The sequence below is a fragment of the Thalassophryne amazonica genome, chromosome 2, assembly GCF_902500255.1.
Source record: "Thalassophryne amazonica chromosome 2, fThaAma1.1, whole genome shotgun sequence".
Taxonomy (NCBI): Eukaryota; Metazoa; Chordata; class Actinopteri; order Batrachoidiformes; family Batrachoididae; genus Thalassophryne; species Thalassophryne amazonica.
In genome coordinates this window covers 77,343,331-77,362,262 of record NC_047104.1, presented here as the reverse complement: position 1 = coordinate 77,362,262, position 18,932 = coordinate 77,343,331, and the positions used below count along the sequence as shown (strand labels likewise).

The 18,932-nt window shown below is 43.8% G+C and overlaps 1 protein-coding gene across 3 annotated transcripts in view; it reads left to right on the top strand.

The window, feature by feature from the left end:
* Positions 1–18,932, top strand: part of cdc42se2 (CDC42 small effector 2) — a 32,179-nt gene that overhangs the window by 2,945 nt on the left and 10,302 nt on the right. For 2 of the 3 annotated variants that reach the window (XM_034188270.1, XM_034188262.1), the window contains exons 3-4: positions 15,525–15,626; positions 15,702–15,780. In XM_034188270.1, coding sequence (XP_034044161.1) covers positions 15,525–15,626; positions 15,702–15,776 — 177 coding nt within the window. In that variant the 3' untranslated portion in view covers positions 15,777–15,780. Of the gene's footprint in view, positions 1–15,524; positions 15,627–15,701; positions 15,782–18,932 lie in introns of those variants that run through there. The other variant, XM_034188277.1, reaches the window with a different exon arrangement.

The window sequence follows — 18,932 nt, the reverse complement described above, 5'->3', positions numbered from 1 at the left end:
AATGAAAGACATACTAATTTTCTTGGTGTTTATGGTGAGAACTGTGTATGTGTGATGTTGAATTTTTGCCCATATTCAGTATACTAATATTTTCAAAGATGTTTTTGGCTGATAGTAATCCACACAGCTTTTCTTCTTCTTTGAAGAGAAGAGCACCAAGGCCCCGATCTTCCACCTGGAGTAAAGAAGCACACAGCATGGCACAAGTGTTATTACTAGTTTCCAGCCTACATCAGATTGTTTTCCGCTCAGCACGAACATTATGACAATAGTAAGATGCGTAGTGCACATTTCTGCACCCAGTGACATGTTTGTTCTCAAAGTAAAGTGCTGTGCAAGTACATTGATGATATTTGTCACCAGAAAGTGTTTGTGCCTCAGACCAGCAAAACCTGGTTTAAATGATGAAATGAAAATATAGACCACCATCATTTCCTTGATTAACCCTCTGGGGTCCAAGGGCATTTTTTGGACAGTCCACTCGCCTGGCATAAATGTTTTATTATTGTGTTAACAGCTCTCCCTGCATCCCACAATCAAATTTTCAACCTGTGCTTTCATAATATATTTGCATTTGTTGTGTTTTATAAGTGTTATAAAGGTTTGCAATCAAAAATAAGAAAGGAAAAAGTAAAGCGAAAAATAATTTTCCACACATTTATTCAAAACACATAGCAAACTATAATAAACAACTGTTTTCACACTTTATAAAGGTAATTTGAGGTCTTGTATGAAAGACGGTACAACAAAAAGGTTCAAACAATAAACACAAATGCACATTTTGCACAATATATACAAAATGGCCTATGCGTTTTGTCTGCTATTACACAAAGATCACATCACAAACTTCTATTTCTACTGTGTTTTGGAGTGTTCTGTCCTGCTCTGAAAGCAGCTTTGACACTTTGGCCCATTTACACTCTGAGGAGCGGCCCCTCCCCCTCGCTCCATTGATATGGTAAACAGTGCTTTACGCCGGAGCGAGAGAGCTTGCCACAGGCTTATTCAGTAACATTCAAAGGTAATGAGGAGTGGAGCATCTCTAAAACTCACACACTCTGTGTTTGAGCACGTGAGATTGTCATCAGACGCCCTCCGTCTGCTCACTTTCACTGATCGCTGTGCGTAATGGTGCAGGGTGCATTGGAGCAAGCAGCCAGATGGCCAACTAGTAACACATCACTGCTAAAGACGATCTTTGGTTTATCACGTGAGGTAAATCTGCCCTACGATTGGGATTTTGGAAAACCATGTGACGGTGAACGGATTCCATTTGGACACTCACATTGCGCACGTCATCACACAGCTTCTATGAGGAGTACAAAGATGGTGGACGACTGGCTCGAAAGTCTGCTGAGTTAACATTTCAGCAAAAACAAAAAAGTAAGTTTCTATCTCATATCATTAAAAAGTTATTTATAATTTAGTAAAACTTGGTCTCAGTCATCATATATGACGGCGTCAGCCCCAGAGGGTTAATAGCCTGGGCGTTTATTTTTTCAAAACCATGTGCTGACCCGGTGTCACTAACAGAACAGTCCGCTGTAGAAATTTGTCTGCCTTGCCTTCACTGTGCATGTATGCCCTGAGACTGACTCCGAGTCTGACTCTCTACACCCAAAGCGATCAAGGGGAATAATGTGAGCAGAAACAAGGTTGTTTTAAGCAGAAACAAGGTGATAATCGGTGAATTGCTCCTGATAATCTGAAATGACGCAGGCCCAGTAGCCGTGCTGCTGTCAAGCTCTGATCGGTCCTCCATCTTTTATGATGAAATAATGCTGAATTTATGTGGAATTGATTGTTGTACAAAAGCTTCAGATATCTGTTGCTGAGATAGATGATGACTGGAGTGCAGTTTTAAGCAGAAACGAGGTGATAATCGGTGAACCGCTGGTGACGCTCTGAAATGACGCTGCTCGAGGTCCGAAATGACACATGCACAGTGAAGGCAAGGTGGGCCAATTTTTAGGGAGCACCGTTTGGCCGGCAACACTGGCCTTTAAACAAAGCTGGTGCTTATTCAAGGCAATTGTATATATTTTACGGTGGAGTTTTGACACGGCAATGAAATGAGGCAGGCCCGTATTTAAGGTCAGGCAGTTAATCAAGGAAATACGGTACTATAATATATCATTTTAAAATGTGTAGCAATCTACACTTTGGCATAAAAGCGGTTTACAAATACTAATTACACACTTCAACCTTCATAGAAAAGGGTCGAAAGTGTGGACATCAGTATGTGCAGCAGGAAGTCTAGTTAAGGACAAATAGTTAATTACTTTCCTTTATAACTCTCAGGCAGTAGTTCTCAGAACTAGGTTGGGCGGTGTTTCCCTCAAGGCAAATCCAAAATGTTTGCATTAAAACATTGCAATGCAGAATGAAATTTGGTTGGTGGGAGGTGTTTGTGGGGTGTAGTTTGTGCATTCTTTATTTAGCAGGTTTAAAATGTCATAAATGATAAAATGACTTCCTTTTTTTAAAATTTATGTATTGACTATTAATACTGGGCTTTATTTTGAGATGTGTTTTGAGTTCAACTTTTCGCTTGAGGCAAAAGTGTGATCAGTTTAGTTGTTAGAACACAAGCACTGTCACTTGTTAAACATCTCTACAGTGAAAGTCTGTTCTACTAGCTAAAACCTCACAGTAAAACACTGCTTGCCACTATGGAATAGATGGAAATGTCACTACTAGTATCTGGGTAGCATTGGTCCCTATAGAGGTGCATGTGTACTTCTTACTTATAAGGTTTTGAATAATCAGGTCCCATCTTATCTTAGGGACCTCATAGTACCATATCACCCCAATAGAGCGCTTCGCTCTCAGACTGCAGGCTTACTTGTAGTTCCTAGGGTTTTTAAGAGTAGAATGGGAGGCAGAGCCTTCAGCTTTCAGGCTCCTCTCCTGTGGAACCAGCTCCTAATTCGGATCAGGGAGACAGACACCCTCTCTACTTTTAAGATTAGGCTTAAAACTTTCCTTTTTGCTAAAGCTTATAGTTAGGGCTGGATCAGGTGACCCTGAACCATCCCTTAGTTATACTGCTATAGACTTAGACTGCTGGGGGGTTCCCATGATGCACTGAGTGTTTCTTTCTCTTTTTGCTCTGTATGCACCACTCTGCTTTTAATCATCAGTGATTGATCTCTGCTCTCTTCCACAGCATGTCTTTTTCCTGATTCTCTCCCCTCAGCCCCAACCAGTCCCAGCAGAAGACTGCCCCTCCCTGAGCCTGGTTCTGCTGGAGGTTTCTTCCTGTTAAAAGGGAGTTTTTCCTTCCCACTGTCACCAAGTGCTTGCTCATAGGAGGTTGTTTTGACCGTTGGAGTTTTTCTGTAATTATTGAATGGCCTTGCCTTACAATATAAAGTGCCTTGGGGCAACTGTTTGTTGTGATTTGGCGCTATATAAATAAAATGATTTGATTTGTGTACCACAACAAATTTTTATAAACAAAAAAAAAATAAAAATGAAATGATCAGTCATGGAAGGATAAGCCCACTTTTTACCTAGCTGCAGCAAATCAATGGTTGGTTATTTTAGAGATGAGGGAATGGACTAGTGCTGGGTTGAAAAGATACTTCTCGCCAGCGTTGGAACAGCATCTCTGGAAAAAATTGACGCTGCAGTTTGGCCATTCCGCTGTTTCCAAGGGTGTGAAAAAGATTCTTTCTCTACATTGATTGTGGACCCGCTTGTTAGAAGCAGGTCCACAATTTATTCATCAGCATCTTTCAAAGCCATTTAAAGATGTCAATCATGAGGACCGGGAATCTTTTCTGTTGCGGCCAAGAAAAGTAAAAAGTTCGCTGTTTAATTCACAGTCGTGTTTTTTCTTTCTTTTGGTCCTCACACGAAGGTTCTCTGGTGTGGACTGACTTTTCAGTCAGTCTCTTTTCCACCAGCACGCGCTGTGCAGCTATGGGAGAAGAGACTGACTGAAAAGTCAGTCTGCACGGCAGTGGTAAAAGTTTTCCTGCAGCCTGCCGCACATCGAGCACTGCAGACGCAAGTGTTTGTAGGGGAGACTGGGACCATTTGCCCACGGAAAATTTTAAATTTATAACTCTCTGAAACACTATTGCCTGCATTTCGAGGGCCCAATTTTGTGAAGTCAAGCCATAGTTTTTTTTGTTTGTTTGTTTTTTATCTTTGTTACAGCTTTACATCGAAGGGTGTAGAAATGTACCTGTGTCGGGGCCAATGAACCAGGTACCTCTGGTGCCCTCTTTTGGCTGCCCTGGATCTGTTCAGTAATTCTGCCCTTCAGTGTTTGTAAAATAAAAATACTGCTCTATCATTCTGGGAAGAGATTGTTCTGTTCCATCAGTCTTATAGTCAGTAACTGCCAATACTTCATTAATTTTGTGTCAGATATCAGTATAATACTAGCATTATGTTGCATAACTAGACAATTAGGTAATAGCTCAAAAAACGGTTTTAATAACACTAACCCAAATCAGTTATCAGATCGAATCGAAATAATCGATTCTGAATCTTAAGAATCGGAATCGAATCGATACCCAGCTCTAGAATGGACTGTTTTTCTGCCAGGTGGTTGCTATCCAGGAAACAAGGGAATTCTGTAGTGGCCGTGGATGTGGCGAAGCACAGCACCAGCACATGATCACAGAAAATATCCCAAACTACATTTGTGTGAATGCATTTCACTGTCCTGTGTATTTCAGTGAATCACGATGCATTACCTCTGTGATGCATCTTGAAAATGATTTGCTCATGTTGCACTCAATCTTAAATGGAGAAGTACACTTGCGTTATAGCCCTTCATCATACTATATTTTCATATTTGCTGATGGTTTCTGCCATTAATGATTTATTTTAATGCGTGTCAGCTGATGCTAGTTTTGTATCAAGTGTCGTCCATCCCTCACAAGCGGTAAGCTTGAGTGGTCTCAGATGAAGACCTCATGGAAGAAGAAAAAGTTGTTGCTGCTTCACTCAGTTTGAAGCTGGCTCCAAAAGTGAGTAAGTTCCCATTCAAGTACATGTTAACGTGTCCAGATGTAGAGCAGAAATAAATCTTTACACCCTGGAAGAGGGTGCCATTCAAAAATAAAGTTTCTAATTTTTATTGTCCCACCCCTCCAAATTTGTTCATAATGTGAAAAGAAAAGCTGACAAAATTTGGATGTTACAATAATATTTACTGGTAGCTCAACAGCATCAAAGTTTTGTACTTTTTGAAAAAAAATTGAATATGATAAATAACAGTTTTAACATAAACATAAGAATATTGTAGAAATATTTAAAATGGAGACTAGAAATTACTTACTTCAGCTGGAACATACCATTCAATGAGGCGAAGCGCACTGGATTTGTTTTGTGTGTGCCTGCACGCGCATGTGCACGAGCACACAGAGTGCAGAAATTACTTACTTCAGAACGTAAGTACTTTTTGAATGAAAACACATTAACACAAAAAAAATGACTGAAAATGTCACAATGCACTATCTAGAGAATGACTCTACTGCAGCTTTTGCAATAGCTTCATTTATCCTCTTGTTGCTGTCCAGCTTACGCAGTAGCTGCAGATCATTTTTTTGGAGCAGATGATGCTCACATGCATGTGAACGAACCCTTGAGGTAGACTTTTATCACAAATGTGTTGAAATAGTCAAGAGACGAGAGTTCACGTGCAGTCAGTCGGAACTGGGAATGAAAGATGTATATCTTCAGATGAGCTTTGCCATCATCTATCTTGATGGAATACCCCAGGAGCCTGAATGTGTACATCACCATTGCAGCTAGATCCCAGAAACAGCAGTGACAAGTGCAGGAGCTCACGCTAATCATCTCTGGGATGAAACTTTATTTATTCCATAATGAAGTGAATGATATCACCCTTAACTGGATTGACAGCTGGCGCTATGAACTCTACATCTAGTCCACTTTCATAGCCAGACTGGTTAATTCAGCCCAGTTATATCAAGTGATATAGGAAACACTTCAGTTCATTGAGCTACCAGTAAATATCCATATTATACAAATAATGAATGTTTATGAGTTCAATGGTACGAATATTTCATGAGGTGAAAGCTGGAACATACCATTCAATGAGTCAAGCGCACTGGATTTGTTTTGTGTGCCTGCACGCGCATGTGTGGGAGCGCGCATGTGCACGAGCACACAAGAGTGCAGTGGTTTCAAACGTATGGAACCAAATTTGCACTCTAAATGCATTGTAACACAGATGGGATGCATTAATCCATGTCCTGTGACATACAAAGCACCAATCGAATGACAAGGAGCCACTCAGCCGTTACATAAATCTGAATGACACTTGTAGCAGTTAATATGCTTCATAAAGGAAAAAAATTAGGGGGTGAGACCTGGAAAAAGTTGAAAAAAATTTTGGGCCATAATATTGCGTGCCACTCTACCCTGGAACAAAAACAAATGGTTTTTGTCTCTGTAGATAGTTTCCCCCTGTATGTGGGTGTGTAAATTTTTTTATTTTTATTTTTTTTTTTTATTATTTATTTTACATCTTAGTTTAAGAAGTTTGTATAATTGGGGGTGTAGTCACTTTGAATGACAGCTGCTAAACCCAACATCTCCGCTGTCAGTAACTCTGTGTCTGCTTGACGCGGCCGCTAGCTGTTGTGGACAGCTTTGTCATTTTCCGCATTTTATTCCAAATGTAACCGGGTGTCCCCTGCGTTGTGTTCTATTGAGTAGTGCGGGAAGGATGACAGAAGCTGGATGTGGTCTGACTGTCTTTACTCTCGCCCAGTCCAAGCTGCACTGGGTCTGTTTGAACATAAAAAAAACTGCAGTGAGCACAGTGGTCCAAGACACTTCTCTTCATAAAAGAGCACAACTCTCACACAGTCCAAGCTGCACTGAGTACCTGAATAAACCAAATATGTAAAATTATGTAAAATAAAAACAGTCATTCACATTTATGTACACCCATAACAGTAAATAGAACAGAAAATTTAAGACAAAACAATTGTCAAACTCATACCTGTTTGAACATTAAAAAAAACTGCAGTGAGCACAGTGGTCCAAGACACTTCTCTTCATAAAAGAGCACAACTAAGAAAATAAAACAGTAAAATAAAATTAGTACAGGCCACGTTTGCAGTGTGTGGTGCAAGTAAGTTTACATTGACTCTACAGCAAAGCACCCCTCAGCTAGCTTAAACCATGTGCCAGCTAAAGCATTACACTTGGCCCAAAAACTTACATTTAACATTTCGCACACACACAAAAGACACCTCTGCACCATTAAAGTTGGAAATAAATCGTGGACAGAACGTGAATTTACAGAAAAAGTGCTCAATATGAGGACCCAGTTTCATACGTCTTACCTCTCACACAGTCCAAGCTGCACTGAGTTTGCCCCTCCCCGTGCACCAGCTGCGTGCTGTGTGAGGTGCGTTCAAAGACATATGGACTTCTCACTCTTCAATGCCAAACAGGTATATATACATATAATATGAACTTATTGTACCAAAAAAATGAGTAATTTGAGTTAATTTGGCGGAATTCGACCCGGATATTATTACCCTGTTACATTCACCCCTCCTAGAATTCCACCAAATTCAACAAACATTCGTTACACACCGCAAAATTACAGACCAGACACCACAAGGATCTAATCCCTGAAATCAGACTTGAAATATATCTGACAGACAGATCAAAAGGTATTAACAGGTTGATCAGGCCTATTAACCCTCTTGGACTACAGAGGTGCAGCCTACACCCCATAACAAACTGGTCCAATCAAAATAGTGTAACGAGGCACAAAAAACAGACAACGAAGAGAACCACTTAGACCGTGGTTTCAACCCACGTTGGCAGTAACAACTCCCATACTACAGGTTTCTGAACCATCGTCTCGATAAGTCGTGTTGAGGGTCTAATAACACGTCCTGCCCTAGTAACTACTCGTCCCGGGGGAGAGGTGGGGCCCAAAGGTAGTCCAGGTCCACTGTCAGGGTCAGGATTAGTCTGGTCCAAGTCAGGAGGATGGGCAGTGTCAGTCAGCAGGTCTGTGGGTATGGGGTCAGAAGCTGTAAGATGGTCAAAGACAATATCTGGTGAGCTGCCCACCAAGCAGTCAGAGGTTGGCTGAGGATCAAAGGTAACATCCTCCATCACATCTGCCACAGCACGATAGGATCTTGTGTCGACCAACTCATCAGCATCCACCTCAGAACCTTCAAAGGAGCCTCGACTACATCTTGACATAACCCACGAAGATGCATGTTCCCTTGGACATTCCGCTTGTAAGCTGTCTACGTCACTCTGGTCCAGGCTCTCAGAGTCACACTCCTCTGAGGCATCCACTGCATCAAGTTCATCGGGTCCATCGACTGGGAGAAAGTTCACATCCAATAGCAAGTTTCGGTGCACGACTTTGCAATGCCCATTGGAGTTTCTTATTTTGTAGACATGGATCTCTGGTTGTCTATCCACGACTGTGTAGACTGTGGGCTCCCACTTATCTGCCAGTTTCTTTTTTCCACGCTCGCCCCTGTTGGCTAGCAGCACCCTGTCGCCGATCTGGAGAGCAACACCCTTGACTTTCTTGTTATACTGACTCGCTTGCCGTTTCTGCTGTTGAGAGGCATGTTGTTGGGCTATTCTGGCAGCATCTGCAAGGTTTGCGAGGAGAGTACTTGAATAGGTGCTGAAATCTGCAACGCTTGAGTCATGGAGGACTGACTGGAACACGACGTCAACTGGAAGCCGAGGAATGCGCCCGAACATCAGGTAAAAAAGAGCGAAGCCTGTGGTCTCGTGGGTGGTGGCATTATAAGCAAAGGTAAGCGTCTGAATTTGCTGGGGCCACTCTTGCTTAGATCTTGGGGGGAGGGCTCTTATCATGCTCCCGAGGGTACGGTTAAAGCGTTCGGTACCCCCATTGCCCATAGGGTGGTAGGCGGTGGTATGTGACTTGGCCACCCCGGACAGACGTAGAAGCTCCGACACCAGCTCACTTTCAAAATTGGCGCCCTGATCGGAATGAACTCTTCTTGGGAACCCATAAATGCAGAACACATTGTCCCAAAGCCTCTTGGCCACTTGCTTGGCAGACTGGTTGCGGCAGGGAAAGGCGTGAGCCATCTTAGTGAAGTGGTCCATCACTACCAATACATCCACGGAGTGTTTGTTCTTGTCTTCCGCTGACCAGAAGTCAGTGCAAACGAGTTCCATAGGAGCAGTTGACTTTATGCTCTCCAATGGGGCACGGACCGCTGGTTCCGGTGTCTTGGCGAGGACGCAGCGAGGACAGCGACGGACATACTCAATGATGTCTCGTTCCATGTTCGGCCAGAAGAATCTTTGCCGGGCGAGGTGGAGAGTCCTAGTCTGGCCCTGGTGACCCGCCAAATCGTGGGTACCTTCCAAGGCTCTGTCCTTAAGACTCACTGGAAAAATGAACTGTAGTCTCTTAACTTTGGTCAGATGGTCTTTACACTCACGGTACAGTATACCTTCTCTGATTCTGAGTCGGTCCCAGGACTTTAAAAGGGTAAGCTGACTGGCACCAAATCCGGACCTCTCACGTCTTGATGGGCGTATTTTGCGCATGACAAAAGGCAGCAGCTTAGACACATTAGGATCCTGACTCTGGTGTTCCTCAAGCTCGCGCAAAGTTAGAGAAGGCAGGGGTTCAGCGCCTGGAGATTGCAATGACTGCACATGCTGAATGAGATGGACAGCTTGAGTCTCAACGCCACTTTGCCAATCATCATGGTGTTGAAGTATAGCCCTGACTGCTAGAGAGTTGACTGAACTCTGGGTATAACCAGTCAGCTGGTGGTACTGGATAGCCTGGTTGCACTGTAGGCCCAGTCGGAAAGCATCATGCACCACATCCACCTCAGCTCCATCTGCCTCCTGGACCAACCGGCTGTATGGTTCCGTCAAGAGTCTCTCGCCGATGGGTGATGCAAAGGGTTCACGACTCAAAGCATCAGCCACAACGTTCCTGGGACCTGGGATATACTTCAGGTCAAAATCATAGGCTGAAAGCTTGGCCACCCACCTCTGTTCATAAGCATCCAGCTTAGGCTTGGTCAGCACATGACTCAAGGGATTGTTATCGGTCCATACTGTGAACCTGTGCCCCTTCAACCAGTGACTGAACTTCTCAGTGATGCTCCACTTCAGGGCCATGAACTCAAGTCGGTGGGCAGGGTATCTCTGTTGCGACTTGCTTAAGGTCTTACTCGCAAACGCAATAGGACGAGCCTTATCTTCACCGATGGGAAGTTGCGATAAAGCTGCCCCGAGGCCGTCTAGGGACGCATCAACTGACAGAATAAAGGGCTTGTCGAAGTCAGGGTGGGCCATCACAGCACATCCGAGAAGCTCACTCTTCAGCTTCTCGAAGGCCTCCTCACAGGCCGAAGTCCAGTCTGTTGGTGTCAGTTTCCTGAATGTGCCAGCCCCTTTTCTCAACTGTGGATGCCTGCCCTTTCTCATTGATCCGGATGTTAAGGCAAACAGCGGTTTGGCTATGGCTGAACATCGGGGAATGAAGCTTTGGTAGAAGAAAACCATGCCCAGGAAGGACTTCACTTTTCTCGCTGAAGGCGTATATCCATCCTCTTCCATCAGGGTCTCTTTGGGCATCCTGGAAATCACTTCCACCCTGGACGGATCAACGGAAACTCCTTTTCGATCTATAAAGTGTCCCAGAAACTTGACTGACTTGCGTAGGAGGCAACATTTCTTTGGGCTCAGCTTAAGATGGTTGTCTCTCAGCCTCTCAAATACAACATGCAATCTCTCGAGGGCTTCCTCCTCGGTTGGCGCAAAGACCAGCAAATCGTCCAGGTAACAGAGTAGGCTGGTGAAGTTGAGATCACCAAAAATACTCAACATCATGCGCATGAACGATGCAGGGCTGTTACAGAGCCCCTGGGGCATTCTGTTGTATTCGTAGAGTCCAACTGGTGTAGTGAAGGCTGTGAAACGCTTGTCGCCTTCGCACATGGGGATGTTATAGAACCCTGAGGTTAAGTCCATCGTGCTGAAGAATGCATTGCCACTGAGTGATGCGAGACAATCAGCCTGGTGTGGGAGTGAGTGTGCATCTTTCAGTGTTCGTGCGTTCAGCCATCTGAAGTCAGTGCAAATTCTCAAACTGCCATCCTTCTTCCAAACCATGACTAGGGGAGATGCATACTCGCTCACGGACTTGCGTATGATTTCTCTCTCTTCCATATCAGACAGAACTTGACGCAGTTTTTGGTAGTGGGCTGGAGGAACTCTGCGATAAGGCATACGGAAGGGTCTCTCGTCAGTCAGATGGATACGGTGGACGAAACCCTTAGCCTCCCCACAATCAAGTGGGTGCCGCGAAAAGATGGTCTCGAACTGTTCCACTAGATCCACAAGCTTTTGTTTGGAGTGAAAACTGGCCTGGCAGGAGTCGATGTCGAGGTCGCTTAAGCCCAATTTAGCGAGCCTGGCTTTGAGATCCGCTTCTGAGGCAGCTGGTTTCTTTGCATCACTGAGACCATCATTGAACGTGCTGTGGCATTGGCTTAGATTCAAGTCCTCAACCGCAAGACATGGTGACACATTTGCAATCTTAGAATTGCGCTTGAGAGTTACTGGTTGGGTTGAGAGGTTTGTGATTTTCATGGGAACCCACTTGTCACCGTACATAGCAGCGATGACGCGCCCCACCAATATGTTCCTTGGGCTGGCTTTGGAAGAACAGGGCTCCACCAGAATGGTACTGCCTGGGGACACTGGGGTGTTGTTGGGCAGCTTGCCCCACACCAGGTGTTCTTGCTGTGGGAGAAGCGTGACAGCCCGGGCAGCTTCACTGCGCCAATGACATCTGGCGAAGCCTCCCCCTTCCATCTGACTGAACAGGACATGATATCAAGAAAGTATTCATAATCGGGGAGAGAGTACCTGCTCCCATCTGAGATGTGTCTCAAATAGTCGTCGTCATTCTTCAGAACACTCATTAGCTTTTTCAAGACATTTGAACCAATAATCAGATCATCCCTTTGGCCGGGAACCACCAGGACTGGTACAACACACTTCATTCCATATAAAGAGAGTGTCAGATCATGTACACACTTTGGGTGTGTCTGCTTTCCGCCACATCCAACCAGCAAGATCCGCTCCGCCGACTTGGGCTCTCCAGTCATGGCTCCTTTTTCCAACAGCCTGGCCTCTGCTGCCTCACTTAATGTGCAAGCCATTGACCCCGAGTCGATCATACCCTTTATCTCAACATTGTCATTTACTTGGACCTGGGTGTAGAACAACTCACTGAAGGCTGGGACCACTGCTGTCCCCTGGACCACAACTTGGTATCCCTCCGGAGCAGCAGAGCATGCGTTGACATAGAGAAGCTCCTGATCTGGTACATTAATGAGGGTTGTCTGTGCTTCACCCACACTGCCCCTCTCCGAATGTGGGTGTCCTAGTTTCCCGCAGGCTGGTGCTGGTTCACAGTGTCCTGAATCAGGTTTGGTGCCGGTCTTTGATCCCGCCGAGGGCAGTTCTTTTTCCAGTGGCCTGGGGAGAAGCATGCCAGGCAGAGATTGTTTCTCCTGCAGTGTGACAGTGTCGAGTGGGCTGGGTCATTACAGACTTTGCAAAATCTGGGAGGGCAATCAACTGTTGCATGGTGGGCTGAGCTGTATGGTTCTGAGTTATAGCGTGTGACTAGACAGTCCAATAGGCTCATCAGAGAGCGCACACCCTCTAAATCCACTGACGGTGACGTAACAATAGCTGGAGGGTTCGCCGCTGAGCTGACTGCAAACTGAGGCTGAGGTGTGGATGATATCGGTCGCTGCGGGACAGGCGAGACTGTTGGCACCGCAGCATGGGCCACTGATGAGGGCTGGAGCTGCTGGTAGGGGCCCGCCCTCACCGGGGCTTGGGTAACAACAGTGGGTGTTTGGGTGGTCACCTGCATGGAGACAGGACACAATGAAGCTGGAAAACATTGTGTGCATGTGTTCACTTGTTCCCGGTGTGTACCGGGCCGCTCCTGGACCACCGCAGACTGGGAATGGCATGGAACGAGACTATTTGAGGGGAGTTGTTCATGGCTATTAGCTCTGATTTCCCTCTGGAATGTACTGATACGCTCCTGTACTTCACTTGTCACTTGTTGTCCACTTTAAAACTCAGTCTGTTGGCGAGAACTGGATTTGGGCAGTATTTAATGAACATCATCGAGACTTCACGGCCCGGGTCCTCAACACCCCTACCATGTCTCCGTAGGCACTCATGAGCAATGTCAATAGCTTTGTTCAGTCGGATCCAGTACTCCATCACACTTTCATTTGGGAGTGGCCTAGTGTTTAAAAGTCAGCCATGGGCATGGCGGAGTATGCTAACTCACCGAAGTTCTGTTTTAGTATATCAAATATTACACTAGGTGCCTGGGAGTTATATGGTAAGGACTGGTTGCGTAGAGTAACCTTCACCACATCTCTAGCTTTCCCATGTAACTTAGCTAATACCTCAGATTGTTGCTGTTGTACTGGTATTGCTCTCTTTGTGAGGTAAAGCTCTACCATTTCAACCCACTCATTTACAGAACATTTGTCACTTCCATCCCCTCTAAAGACAGGTGGGTCTTTAACATCAGACTGCATAATGAGTTTAACACCAGACAGATTCAATTCAGAAGGTGTGCTGTTCTGAGCTGTTTGAAAGGTATCATTAGGCTGCGAGCGTGAGCCGATATTGCTCTGCAGCTGAGCAGCAATAGACTGACCAATTTGATTAGCTAAGTCTGATATTAAAGTGCCAAACTCAAAATCACCAGCAACACGTGGGTTCAAATCAACTTGCGGAGGCTGTACTCGAGTAGAACTGAACCTAGGCGTTCTCAACATGCCCACTCGGGGGGTCTGGGTAACATCTCTAAACCAGCCCCTCCCAATCCCCACATGCGTCTCACCTGTGCCATCAGAAGCACCATCATCTGCCCCAGAATCAACTTTACTGAACATGGTGAACAAAACACAGATCAAATGTGATGTAAAAAACAAAAGTGTAGCAGATAACCACCAAAACGCTAAATCTGTCTCCAAGAGATGAAATTAGACTAAACCACAGTAACCCAAAGTCATCCAACCGCACAATGTCGAGCTAGGAGGAAACTTGTGAATAGCTGAGCACCCCTCGGTGGTCGAGTTGGCACCGACGCTTCTGGAATCCAATGGGTCACGGCACCATTGTAACCGGGTGTCCCCTGCGTTGTGTTCTATTGAGTAGTGCGGGAAGGATGACAGAAGCTGGATGTGGTCTGACTGTCTTTACTCTCGCCCAGTCCAAACTGCACTGGGTCTGTTTGAACATAAAAAAAAACTGCAGTGAGCACAGTGGTCCAAGACACTTCTCTTCATAAAAGAGCACAACTCTCACACAGTCCAAGCTGCACTGAGTACCTGAATAAACCAAATATGTAAAATTATGTAAAATAAAAAGTCATTCACATTTATGTACACCCATAACAGTAAATAGAACAGAAAATTTAAGACAAAACAATTGTCAAACTCATACCTGTTTGAACATAAAAAAAAAAACTGCAGTGAGCACAGTGGTCCAAGACACTTCTCTTCATAAAAGAGCACAACTAAGAAAATAAAACAGTAAAATAAAATTAGTACAGGCCACGTTTGCAGTGTGTGGTGCAAGTAAGTTTACATTGACTCTACAGCAAAGCACCCCTCAGCTAGCTTAGACCATGTGCCAGCTAAAGCATTACACTTGGCCCAAAAACTTACATTTATTTCGCACACACACAAAAGACACCTCTGCACCATTAAAGTTGGAAATAAATCGTGGACAGAATGTGAATTTACAGAAAAAGTGCTCAATATGAGGACCCAGTTTCATACGTCTTACCTCTCACACAGTCCAAGCTGCACTGAGTTTGCCCCTCCCCGTGCACCAGCTGCCTGCTGTGTGAGGTGCGTTCAAAGACATATGGACTTCTCACGCTTCAATGCCAAACAGGTATATATACATATAATATGAACTTATTGTACCAAAAAAAAATGAGTAATTTGAGTTAATTTGGCGGATTTCGACCCGGATATTATTACCCTGTTACACAAACACCAGGAATAATAGTATGTCGTGTGGTGAAATTTCCTGATGGGTCAGCTGAGATATCCCTGCCGCAGTATTTGCTGAAGTGACTAAACAGCAGCCTGCTTGTTTCTAGTAGGACAGAATTGTTTGTGCCTTTCTTGATGTACAGATGTTACACACTAAAGACATACTGACAACTTTCACAGTAAAATGAGTCTCATTATTTGCTTTTAAGTCTGTCGTAGTTGTACTTATTACAATAATGTTTTCATTTACAGCTCTGTGTAACACAACTCCCTGGTTGCTCATGTTTCATTCCAATCAGTCACCGCAGCAGGTGATTTCATTCAGTTCCTCTTTGTCACTTGAAGGACTGATATTCAGTTGTTGGCTCATTATATTAATTCTATGTATTAATGACAGCATGTAAAGGCACCTTATTCTATGTTTTTCAGAAGCGGCGGCGACGGATCGATCGCTCTATGATTGGCGAGCCAACAAACTTTGTTCACACCACACATGTAGGTTCAGGGGACCTGACCATGGGATTTCCATCAGTAAGTAATGGTCACCACCAGTACAGTACATCAGACATGTTCGTTTGACTAACTTGTTAATGTTTGTGCCTTTAGGTGGATCTTGTTCAGGTCCAGGTCAAACCTAAAGGGGACTACACAGCAGGAAGCTCTGAAAGATCTCACTTATAGCAAGGTGAGAGATTTTCAATTTATTTTCATTCATATAGCGCCAAATCACAACAAAGTTGCCTCAAGGCGCTTCACACAAGTAAGGTCAAACCTTATCAACCCCCAGAGCAAGCACACAAGCGACAGTGGTAAGGAAAAACTCCCTCTGAGGAAGAAACCTCAAGTAGACCAGACTCAAAGGGGTGACCCTCTGTTTGGGCCTTGCTACAGACACAAATTACAAAGCAATTCACAAACTGAATATACAGGAAATTTTGCCGGTGCGCAGGACAGGAGGGTTACAGAAACAGACACTACACCCATCTGTGGATGGAGCCGCACCTCAAACAGAGAGAAAAGAAAACAGAATCAGGCATCAGAAAGACAACAAATACAGTATAATTTGTTAGCATTAAGCAACAAGAAAAGCAGAAGAAATACTAAGGTGATTGCGGCCACTAACCCTAAGCTTCACTAAAAGACCCAGAATTTAAATAAAGTTGAGCCTGAGGCCCACTCCATTTCCTAATAAAATGAATTTAAAAGGGTTAAAAGCACAGTAACATACAACCCCTGGCAATAATTATGGAATCACCGACCTCGGAGGATGTTCATTCAGTTGTTTAATTTTGTAGAAAAAAAGCAGATCACAGACATGACACAAAACTAAAGTCATTTCAAATGGCAACTTTCTGGCTTTAAGAAACACTATAAGAAATAAGGAAAAATAATTGTGGCAGTCAGTAACGGTTACTTTTTTAGACCAAGCAGAGGGAAAAAAATATGGACTCACTCAGTTTTGAGGAATAAATTATGGAATCACCCTGTAAATTTTTATCCCCAAAACTAACACCTGCATCAAATCAGATCTGCTCATTAGTCTGCATCTAAAAAGGAGTGATCACACCTTGGATGGCTGTTGCACCAAGTGGACTGACATGAATCATGGCTCCAACACGAGAGATGTCAATTGAAACAAAGGAGAGGATTATCAAACTCTTAAAAGAGGGTAAATCATCACGTCAGCTGTGTCTAAACTCTGGACCAAATACAAACAACATGGGAAGGTTGTTAAAGGCAAACATACTGGTAGACCAAGGAAGACATCAAAGCATCAAGACAGAAAACTTAAAGCAATATGTCTCAAAAATCGAAAATACACAACAAAACAAATGAGGAACGAATGGGAGGAAACTGGAGTCAACGTCTGTGACCGTACTGTAAGAAACCGCCTAAAGGAAATGGTATTTACATACAGAAAAGCTAAAAGAAAGCCATCATTAACACCTAAACAGAAAAAACAAGGTTACAATGGGCTAAGGAAAAGCAATCGTGGACTGTGGATGACTGGATGAAAGTCATATTCAGTGATGAATCTCGAATCTGCATTGGGCAAGGTGATGATGCTGGAACTTTTGTTTGATGCCGTTCCAATGAGATTTATAAAGATGACTGCCTGAAGAGAACATGTAAATTTCCACAGTCATTGATGATATGGGGCTGCATGTCAGGTAAAGGCACTGGGGAGATGGCTGTCATTACATCATCAATAAATGCACAAGTTTACGTTGATATTTTGGACACTTTTCTTATCCCATCAATTGAAAGGATGTTTGGGGATGATGAAATCATTTTTCAAGATGATAATGCATCTTGCCACAGAGCAAAAACTGTGAAAACATTCCTTGCAAAAAGACACATCGGGTCAATGTCATGGCCTGCAAATAGTCCGGATCATAATCCAATTGAAAATCTTTGGTGGAAGTTGAAGAAAATGGTCCATGACAAGGCTCCAGCCTGCAAAGCTGATCTGGCAACAGCAATCAGAGAAAGTTGGAGCCAGATTGATGAAGAGTACCGTTTGTCACTCATTAAGTCCATGCCTCAGAGACTGCAAGCTTGTTATAAAAGCCAGAGGTGGTGCAACAAAATACTAGTGATGTGTTGGAGTGTTCTTTTGTTTTTCATGATTCCATAATTTTTTCCTCAGAATTGAGTGATTCCATATTTTTTTCCCTCTGCCTTGTCTAAAAAGTAACCGTTACTGACTGCCACAATTTCTTATAGTGTTTCTTAAAGCCAGAAAGTTGCCGTTTGAAATGACTTTAGTTTTGTGTCATGTCTGTGATCTGCTTTTTTTCTACAAAATTAAACAACTGAATGAACATCCTCCGAGGCCGGTGATTCCATAATTTTTGCCAGGGGTTGTACTATGCCAGTATGCTAGCCATACGAAAGGGAAAAATTGCAGTAGTCCAATCTACAGGGATGAGAATTTTCCACGGATTTCTGAGTTTTTCTGGGCCATTTCTGAAATTGGTGTAAATCTGTTGAGAAAAATTGAGGGGGGGGGGGGGGGGGGGGGGGGGGGGTTTGCAGCCTGAGTCATCTGTGCAGTTAACTCTTTTCTCATATGCATGAGAACCTTAAAAGCGCTGCTAAAATGCGCAATGTCATTGGTTATTTTTTCTATAACGGTGAACTTTCAACCAATCAGAATCTCTGTAATATCTAAAGTCACTGAAAGTACCCAGATGTGGACATTTTTGAGTTTCTGCAAGTTTGGTCTGTCGAGCTGCATCTTTAACATGGCCAAAATTACTGAGAGAGAGGACGAAGACCGCATTAAAGACATCGATAGTGGTATTTAAAAAAAAAAAAAAGTTTACATGGACATGTTTGGAGCGGGAGGTGGACGTGGACACAGGCAAGACTCTGTGAATTTGTCCGCAAGGTAAAGCCCTCTGCATGCTATGTTCAGATTTCATCAACAAAACCTTGGAAGAACACCGCAAGACGAAGAAACATGTCATCAAATTAATATTAAATGGACTAATCTTTCCGGGTCCAGAGCACAGAAGAGGCACAGCCAGCCCCAAAGCCCACAGCACTCATACCGGTCAGCGACCGGCTATACTAAAATACAAAATTTGGTGAAATGGAGCCTGATAATCATGAAATGGGGGTAAAATTTAACAAAATGGAGCAGACTGACCCAGACTATCTCCAAGTATGATTAAATATGATTCAATTAAATACTTTTCACTGAATTATTTTTAAGCGAAATGGGGACTGGTAATAACGAAATGGGGATAAAATGTAACAAATCGGAGCAGACTGACCCATTGACTGAAGTTTCATTTCTTGAATGCCATATGGCACACCTGCCCCTACTAC